The sequence below is a fragment of the Macrosteles quadrilineatus genome, unplaced genomic scaffold (genome assembly GCF_028750875.1).
Source record: "Macrosteles quadrilineatus isolate MER2022 unplaced genomic scaffold, UCM_ALF_1.0 Scaffold_3__2_contigs__length_128488019, whole genome shotgun sequence".
NCBI classification, from domain to species: domain Eukaryota; kingdom Metazoa; phylum Arthropoda; class Insecta; order Hemiptera; family Cicadellidae; genus Macrosteles; species Macrosteles quadrilineatus.
In genome coordinates this window covers 104,749,107-104,759,476 of record NW_026542596.1, presented here as the reverse complement: position 1 = coordinate 104,759,476, position 10,370 = coordinate 104,749,107, and the positions used below count along the sequence as shown (strand labels likewise).

The 10,370-nt window shown below is 37.6% G+C and overlaps 1 protein-coding gene across 1 annotated transcript; it reads right to left on the bottom strand.

The window, feature by feature from the left end:
• Positions 1-213: 213 nt before the first annotated feature.
• LOC128989433 (uncharacterized) lies at positions 214-3,683 on the bottom strand. The gene is made up of 2 exons (XM_054411324.1): positions 3,143-3,683; positions 214-2,753 (listed from the first exon to the last, which is right to left on the bottom strand). The coding sequence occupies exons 1-2, from the start codon at positions 3,681-3,683 to the stop codon at positions 214-216; spliced, it is 3,081 nt and encodes a 1,026-aa protein (XP_054267299.1).
• Positions 3,684-10,370: the final 6,687 nt, after the last annotated feature.

The window sequence follows — 10,370 nt, the reverse complement described above, 5'->3', positions numbered from 1 at the left end:
TTACAACTTGCTCGTCTTTTAGGTGGGTGTAATTAAATCAACATGCAAATTAAAAAAATAATTAAAATATTTAATGCTTTAACAAACTAACATTTTCTACACATCAGAACAATCCAACTCTGGTAAATATTGATTTCTCCATGACAACAAGAATCAATAAAATCATCCAAAGATAAACAAATAAAAATGTTCACAATATCAAACAGCTGATGACTAATTTATATCACAAGCACACGCCCCCGTGGTGTCAACACCAGCACGACGAACATCAGCAATATGGTGTGGCATACCATCAACCTCTACGCTGGTTTGTGAGAGCTGCCGTGAGACCACACCAGGCTTCCATCTTGTAGTACATAAGGAATTTTTAGGCTTGACAAACACAGGTTCATCAGGTGAAAACTCAGTTCTTAGTTGCTCGTCACAATTTACAGGTTCGCCCTTACACCTCCACCTGTAGCAGAACAATCTAGAGCTTGGTGTCGACTCTTCATTCAAATCTTCTTTTGGTGTTAGATTATACCAATATACCATTTCTTGAACACTTCTTCTGGTTCTTGTTGCCATTCTCTTTATCGTTCTATGGTTTCGTTCAACGATTCCATTGCCGGACGGATGGTTCACACACCTAAAACGACGGATAACCCCCCATTCCTCACACAGTTGTTCAATTTGTTCACATCTGAATGTTGCACTATTGTCCATTAATAGTTCTTGGGGTGGACCTCGTTCTGAAAACAGTTCAAGTAAGATTTTTACTACCTGTTCTTTAGTCTCACTTGGGATCCGTCGCCAAATGCAAAACCGACTTGGACCACAATCTATAATTGTAAGAAATTTATATGACCCATAATGAGTCACATCAATCGCAAGCCTGTGCCAATTCTTGTCGCAATCCAAGTGCCCCGGCTTCCATTTGATGGGGGATGGATCAACAGATAAACATTCTTTGCATGATTTGACTACGCAGTCAACGTCCTGTTTACTAAACTCAACGGCCGGGTAACAACGCCTAACTGTGAAAAGAGTTCGATTAACACCAAAGTGATGCAGACCATGGATTCTTTTGACCAACTTTTGTTTATCCTCATCCTCTTCTTCACCCATCATTGCAATACTGGTCTTTTCCTCCTCTCTTGCCAACCACTTTTTAGGAACTCTCGTCAGGCGATCTGCTTTGTTAAATTGCGATTTAACCAGATCCATCCTCACCTTAAGGCCACATTCTGATATGAGGTCTTTTAACAAACCCAACCGTCTTCTTACAAGAGCTTCACCCATCCCATGTGTTTTAATACGTCGGTCTCCTGTTAATATGGATGTTACCCAAGCATAAACGGTGGCCGAATCTGTGACCAAGTATAACTCCTTCAAATTCCATTTCAAAGCTAAGTTCACTCCTTTCAACAAAGCCTCTAACTCAGCTAAGTTAATATGCGCCGAATCATCTTCTTTCCTTAGCCAAGACGCGTCCTCAACTATTTCACCATCAATTTCAATGCAAATACCGATCGCCAAGCTGCTAGCATCACACCACACAGTTCCTTTGTCACTAGATGACACTGCCCATTTTCCAAACACAGGATCCTTTTCTTTTACGCTTTCCATTATATCTCCTAACATTATCTTGATTCGGTTGCCCACCACATCGTCCCATTTCAAATCTGTCAATTGCCTCTTAAGAAAACTGCATGCTGGTCGAAGCCAACCAGCCACCGGGAAATGTCTGATTAACTGCCCACACAAGGAGTACACATCCCTCTTGGTCTCAATTTTATCCAAAGCTTTTATCTTGTTGTCTCTGGTCCACATCAACTTGCCATCTCTTTTTGAGACGTTAAGCCCCAAAACCCTACTTCCATCAAGTGGCTCCACTGGTTTCGCTGACAGCCCATATTTTTCCAACAACTTCTTTACTACATCACCGTCAACAATGTTCTCATTCACCACTATGTCGTCAACATAAGAGTCCGTAGCACTTCGGACTATTGGGTCCATTGACAGCACTTTATTAACAATTTTGCTCATTATTTTCGGTGCGACATTTAGACCAAACCCGAGTCGTGTTAGACAATAATTCTTATCCTTAAATCGGACCACTTGGAATTTCCATAAATGAGGAGCAATATGGATTTGGAGATATGCCTTACGAAGGTCGATAGTGCTCACATGTTCTCCTAGCTTTCTCCACATCCTTAGCTTTTCCCCACAAACCTCACTTTCTGCTGTATGGCTTGAAACATACTGATTTAATTCCCTGTAATCCATTACAGGTCGCACTTTGTCCTTGTTATGTTGCACGACCGCCATTAAAGGAATTAAGCCATCAAACTCCCCGTCATAAGGCTGGAGCCAACCGTCTCTTATCCAATCATGCACTTCAGCGTCAAACGCCTCCCTTGCCTCTTTTGAAATTGAGTATGAAGGTACTTGGTTATTTATCTTAGGTGTTTTACCGCCATCTTTCCAATTCCATTCAACAGTCCATTTTCCATCAACAAATTTCGCATTAAAGTCACAATCATTAATAGCGATCTCATCGTTGCCATTCTCCGAGGTTTCCTTCACGCACAGCTCCTTCTTGGCCTCAGCCATCGCTCCGATACCAACGTCCCTGAACGTAATAGTGCCATCTCCATCAATAGTGACACCTCCCATTGCAGTCACTGCATCCATCCCTAGAAGCATCTGATACCTTGGCAATACACTGGCAACCAAGCAACTCAGTTTGAGCGGAACACCTCTTATCAAAACTTGTAACATACATGTCATGTTACACTCAACTGATTCTCCATTCATCATTATAATCCTTTGACTTACTGGCTTCAGTTCTACTCCATATTTCACTAAACTAGGTGACATAATGCTCCTTGAACAACCTGAGTCCAGCAAGGCACAGCATTTAAAACCCGACACACTTATTGTTAATGTAGGGAGTTGCGCTGAAGAAATTGGGCCACCCGCGCAACATAAGGCAGCCCCATTCACTCGTTTTTTGGAATTTGTGAACATTTTGAGGCATAATGTCCTACCTCCCCACACCGGTAACAGGTTACTTTTGACTCACGATTTAGATGGGGACACGAACGTGCTACGTGGCCTTCCCTCTCACAAACAAAGCATTTTTTAGACCACTGTTTACCAACTTTGAAAACTTTGGCATTAGCCTGTGCAACCGCCCCAAAGTTTGACTCACTGCCCAACAGATTCCTAGCTCTTGTCATTACATCCGACAACTCCATGCTTTGAAGAGAACACGCAGCTTTCAACTGGGTTTGAGTATCTTCTGGCAAGCCATGTACAACTGCGCTCTTAATCCACTCATCAGATACAAAAGGGTCCACCAATTTTGCCAGTCTCTTCAAATCAGAAGCATATACATCTAGTGACTCACCGGGAAGTAGACGCCTAGCTGTAAATTCTGCATAAGCCTGAAAACAGTTCGCAGAAAAGGCCTGCAGCAATGCATTGGTGAGAGCCTCATAGTTACTCTTTACATTTTCTGCTAGCCCGTCATATACAGAAAATGCTCCTCCAGCCAAAAATAGGGGGAGAACTGTCTGCAAGTCTTTCACCTTTTGGAGCTTACATACCAATTCTAGTTTCTTTAACCACTCACTAAAATCACCACTTCCATCATACTGCTTAATCAAGTCTGAGAACTTAACACCAGTACCTGACATAATGCCGAAATAGCTTGTAATTAAATCAACATGCAAATTAAAAAAAATAATTAAAATATTTAATGCTTTAACAAACTAACATTTTCTACACATCAGAACAATCCAACTCTGGTAAATATTGATTTCTCCATGACAACAAGAATCAATAAAATCATCCAAAGATAAACAAATAAAAATGTTCACAATATCAAACAGCTGATGACTAATTTATATCACAAGCACAGTGGGGATAGTTGACAGAGTGGGAGGAGCTAACCGGGATTACCCAGGGGTTTGATGCGCTTCCCATGGTCGAACCACGTCGCTCGAGGCTAGAATCCAGTATTGCCAACCGAAAGTAGCCTAGCTCCGTCGAGAAGTACACCCGCGGCGTGTTTTATACAGTCCGGCGTTTAGTTGACGTTGGCGCGCAATTCTAATGGATAGTTTCGTCGTTTCTATAGCAACCGTGACGTGACCTCGTTCTCGCGCATTCCTCTGCCTTTGTATTATTTAATCTGCTTTGAAAGATAAGACTCGCTTATGTGCATTGACTATTGAATCAAATAACAATATCATTCGGGGTTTTCGATCGTTTGTTTGGATAAAACTACGTACCGTATATTGTAGAATTAAATTTGTAGTGTGGTAATATGGTTATTATGGTATATAATTATATACCATAAGCTATATAATTATTACGCTACCTACATGAAAATTTGTCGGTTGAACTCCTCCGCCATTTCTTAACCGATTTTATCCATTGACGTCTCATTGGAAAGAGCTTGTCGCGTAGATTTGCAAACTGGCCTTACATTTTTGACAAATTCCCTTGGGTTCTGCCCCAGTGGCTTTGAAAGTTCCCATGTTATCCTTATGAAGAACATAATTGTTTACATTTTGATCAGCTGTATAATTTAATTGCTGTTATTTATTTTTCGATTCAATCAAAAGGTATTGAGTAAATTTATTTACTACTAGCAGAGTACCCGTCCTTCGTACGGGGTTGGCATACCTAAGTATAAAATGCTTATTGCAGTTATACTCAAGCTCTGAGTTTGCAATGGGGGAGGACACAGTTTGATAAAATTTGCTTTTTAAAAATTTACGTAGGTATACTATTATATTACACATCTACCATAGCCATAATGTTCTATCACTTCACCTAAACGAACAAGAAAAAATTCAAATCATTTCACCTAATAAAAATTCGCAAAATATCACAAATTATTCATGAAATTAAAAACATAAACATAACTGTAAACAATCCTACTTTGACAGTTAGTTCTCATTGCATATCACAGTTTTTTGTTGCTGCTTAGTTCAAACTAGCTGTGTACCCGTTCTACGCACGGGGATCTTATAATATTCAGTTGAAACCTTCCTATATAACGAACAGCAGTTGGTTTGCATATTTTAAGATATGCTGGCCAAACTATTATACATAGCTTCATTTTATGTTGTTTTTTGTTGTTCCGGATCGGTATGACAATCAATAAAAGGTTAAATTACCTCTGTGTCTGCCGGTCGATCCTATAACGGTAGGCTTACTTTTATTTTTACTATCTGATCTCGTTTGCATGGCTCAATCACGTCCTGGTTGAAGTTCGTTCGCTACGCTCACTCACCTGTATGTTGGAGCTCGTTCGCTGCGCTCACTTTCCTTCAGGTTAGCTCGTTCGCTACGCTCACTTGCCTTCAGGTTAGCTCGTTCGCTACGCTCACTCGCCTCCAGGTTGCAAATTAGCTGTTGTCATAAATGTAAAAGAAATAATAGTGCTAGTGCTGCACCCTGTTGGTAATCCTTGTAACTTTAATGCTATTGAACATCACAGAACAGAACCAACTTGTTTAATTGAAACAGCTGTTAAGATTCAATAATTTCATTTCTCATAAGGTTAACATGGGCTTCCAGAAATTCCACGTCAAAAATCGACAAAAACTTGATTTTCAAGGGTTTACTGTTAAATATCTAACTGTCTCATATTCGATGAAATACGTCTAAAACCATCTCATATATGTATAGTATTTGGAAAATAAGTTTCAGGCGGGACAGTGCTATAGTTATTGAGGAGTAGTTGTAATAAAGTGCGTATTTTAGCGTTACCAAGAGAATGACAGATAGACAGACAGACAGACAGACAGACAGACAGACAGAAATTGAGATAAGGTTTGATTCGGTTTCTCTGACCTATGAAATGTAAAAATAACCAAAAAGTTCATTATTCTAAGCAATGTACAGACAAAACTCTAATTTTATTTATATAGATTCGAGTTTTAAGCTTTTACACGCACTGAGCTCATTCCAAAGATTATTTGTAGAGTATATTTTTTGGCCTTATTATGGTCAGGTTGTTGTTTTAGAGTAATGCAATAAGAGCCAAAATTGTTGTTCGAGTACAATGTAAAGTTAAATGTAAATTCAATCTTTTTGGGACGCACGGTATCTGGAACCGAACCGACATTTATTTATAGTTTAGTAATTGGCCTTTACACTATATGCACTGACCTTCGAGTAATACTATCTCCGATCCTCAGTGTTCCTCCAGTTGTCGGCGTTGAATTTTAGGGGTTACGACGCTCCGAGGTTCAGGCGTGATTTGCCATTGTTGTGGTGGACCGGCGTCACCACTGACGTTATAAATTGATTAGTCTTTCGTGCGTAGTCCGTCGTTACTCATACCTTACAAAGAACACGTTCTAGGATGGTAGTTATGATGGAATTAACTATACAAATTATTTTCCTCTGCTAAAATTCAATAAAAACGTATATAAATACCTGCCTAGCCACCATCGGTGCCCTCATGAGTGAAATTCAAAAACGTGTGTATGAGTAAAACTACCGAAAATGCATATGTACCATGTGGGTTGGCACTACTGGGGTGGTTATGACAGGCAGAGGAATGCATTAGTTCCGCTTTTAAGTTAATATTTTACCGTATTTTCAGTCGGACATATAACATGTTATGTTGAGTGCACATTACACATAAGTGTACAAACTTATACTGACTGATAGGTGTCGTGCTTCGAGCGCCGCGGCTAAATTTGTGGTGCGAGCGCCTAAGCCATAAATCTTGTAAGGATCTGCTCAATGATGCAGAAGTGACGAGGTTACACGAGCCTCTGTGGTAGGGCTTATTAAAACTCCGCGCGGTGGTCACTTCGGGTTCCCTGCGGCACATGATCAAGTTCGGAGAGCCAGCTGTTATATTATATAGGTTTGGTTAGGTAAGGTTGGGTTAATAGCAAACGTTTATGCTATTATAATTAGGTATAAGAACACTCTAAAAACACTAAGTTTTAAAAAGGTTTTGAAAGCTTGCATATACGGACACAACTTATCTACAGCATGGATAATTTGACGATTACAAGTGCACAGTATACTTGATTAGCGCTGTCAAATCTGTCACAACGTAGCAGGTAGTCCGCGCGGCGCTCGCGCCACGTAACCTACTGATATTCAGTATTGTTTTTATCAGAAATTTGGTCTCACGGACCGACGTAAATAAAGTAAGGTGTAGTGAAAAAGCTAAAAACGTAGCGGTTTTCCTTTTTTTATTTTTTTTTTGTCAATACAACTGGATGAAATGTTAATTTTTTTACTAAAGCATCTTTGCTAGATATTTCTTACTATGAAAAATCTATAATTGTTTGGTACTGGCTAAGTTCTTCAGTCATGCTAATAAATAAACATGTAAGTGGAAAAAAGCTTTGTTTTCTTCCGAAATTATTTATTTACAAGAAATGCAATGTTTTTATTTTCCCAAAAGATTAGCTGTATATAAATTGTTTTTAATGTATATACTAAATTTCTAGTTTGCATGAAAAATGTGTATGTAAAAGTTGGTCTCACTGATGGATGTCACCATTTTGACCCGAAAAATCACGTCACCATTGGGGGATAAATAAGCATGAAAAAATTCGAATGCAGTTATTATTAACACTATTTTTTTATTAGTGGAGCGAGCGAAGCTCTTATAACTTTTTAAGCCATAACTGTCCTATGGGGGAAGGGGTAATTCTCCACTAGTTTGCCACAAGTTGTTTGCGCAAAGCGCGTAGCAAGTAGTCTTCAACTTTTTGTCGTAAACTTTCTTTGATCCTTACCGACTCTCCACGGAAAACAAAAATTTGGTGGAAAAACTTGTCTCTCCACTAGTGGACGACAGAAAAAGTCACTGCATTTTGTAGAAAAAGCAACAAGTTTCCGCAACTAGTGATAATAGACTAGTGTTTACAATAGACAATAGACAAACATTTTTTATTCACACAAACATTGAGAATGTTAATGGTGTCAAAATCCTGAGTTCAATAAATTAAAAGTAGAACAAAAATAGGTATAAAAGAGAATAAATAACAAATTTTAAAAAAGAGATTGGAAAAGGGATTAAGACGAAAGATAATTTAGTAAATCAGTATTTACTTACAATCATATATTCCACATCGATTGTACCTTATATACCATTAACTTTGGATAATGCAAGTAGATTTCTCATTTATGTGACCAGATCTAGCATTACTTTAGAAACTGCTCTTACTTTACGAAATCTCCGAAACTAGGCTCTTGTCGTAAGTGGATATATAAGTAGAACTACAACTGCCCTAGGTTGAATTATGATAATAATAGATACAAGTTAAATTTAAAAAAATTTATGTCTAAAACTAATTGATTTGGTAACTGATGACGTTGTTTAGACCTAGCAGGAAAAGACACTCCTTTACTGCGTAAATGTCCAACAGAGTGTGTACCTCTGTGCTTTGGGCTAATCATATACAGTGATTTATTCTGTACATGGTTCTAAATTCATAGTTTGACTTTTCGTAGACCTGGCTTTATCTGGGTTTGTCTGTGTTGGCTGTGTGCTTGTCGTTATATGACTATTTAAGTCATCGATTAAAACTCCAATATATATTTATATATATATATATATATATATATAAAATTAGAGTTTTGTCTGTACATTGCTCAGAATCATAAACTTTCAGGTTATTTTTACGTTTTATACATTAAACAAACCGAAACAAGTCTCATCTAAATTTCTGTCTGTCTTCGTGTCTGTTACGGCCAAAGAGCCATTTTACGCGGCCTTCTCCTGAAAAACTAGAATACCTATCAAGATCCAAATAATTTTAATGTATTCACTGGATTGGCGAGATTGTCTTTAACCATTAAAATATGGCGTCTCTACTATATATATATATATATATATAAGCACTTTTGCTGAGAGACTGGTTGTACTTATTGCTTAAAGTCTGTTTTGCTTTCATAAGTTATTTCCATGTGTTTTAATTGTTTTATGAATAATGTAAACATGTTTAGTTTGTTGTTTTGATTTGTGAAGAACACAAGCTCATTTTGGTGTTAAAATTAAGTCCTATATTTTGTCGTTCATTTGAATTTCATTGCGTCCGTGATATCACAAGTAAGTGAATCGCGTACAGTGACGACGACATGCTTAAGCCTGGTTTTACATAGCTTTTGTCACTGATTATACAGTAGTTTACTTGCACGTATTCGCGCCATTTTATTCAACTAGTTGCTCTACCCGTGCTTCGCTACGGGGTGAGAATACAGAAAATAATAATTCGGTTTTACTTTGAGATACTATAATATACTATAAGAAACAGTTACAACACATTTACCAGGAAAACATATAGGCAAAGGCTCATTCGTGCTTATTGATTATTCTATCAATGTATTACAATACTATCGTTTATATAGTGTATAGCATTTAAAATATATATGCTAAAGTATAATTCATTACCCAATTGGCACCAAGAAACAATTCTCCTTGTAAACAAATTAAATTAAATAGCAGAACAGCATTTCTGACAACAGCTGGAGTTTTATAACAATGTTTGTTTCCCATGTTAATCATATGGAGAAATATGAAACTTTAAGGGCCCCAGGGCCTCATTCTTTAATTATTTAGCTAGAAAGAAAGTTTCCTGCACAACTTCACGTTACGCTCTTTCCAATGACACCAAAATCATGTCAATCGGTTCAGTACTTTCGGAGGAGTAATTGTCACAAAAAACTTGCTTGCGGATTAAATAAGTACTAGTGTCCCTGTTGCTGGAATTCGAGCAATTTCTAAGTATTAGAGGCGTTATTTTAAAAGGAATAACGTTCATAATTTCTTATGACTTTAAAGGATTCGATCCAAAGATTATGGAAATATTCAAGATGTACATAACATAATATATCAATTTATCCAGGCCCTCTCGCTTTTTTCCATTGTAATATTTACGCCAACCCGAATTCAAATACAGTAGTAAATATTTCATTTCAACCAAGTCAGTAAATGTTTGTAGCAAACTGTAAAATTAGCAAACTTATTGACCGTTTGAAATTAACATATGTTTTTCTTCTCACTTTTAATTTTTGACAACAGCTGGAGTTGCATAACAATTTTTGTTTCCCATGTTAATCTTATGGAGAAATATGAAACTTTAAAGGGCCCCAGGGCCTCAATATCTGATTATTTCCCTAAAAAGAAAGTTCCCTGCACAACTTTACGTTATACTCTTTCCAATGACACCAAAAACATGGCAATCGGTTCAGTAGTTTTGGAGGAGTAATTGTCACAAAAAACATGCTTGCGTATTAAATAAGTACTAGAGGTCGTCCAGCGGTCGAAAACTCGACCAAAAATATGTAAATGAAATTAAATGAAAAAATTAAAATTATATGAAATGAAAAATTAT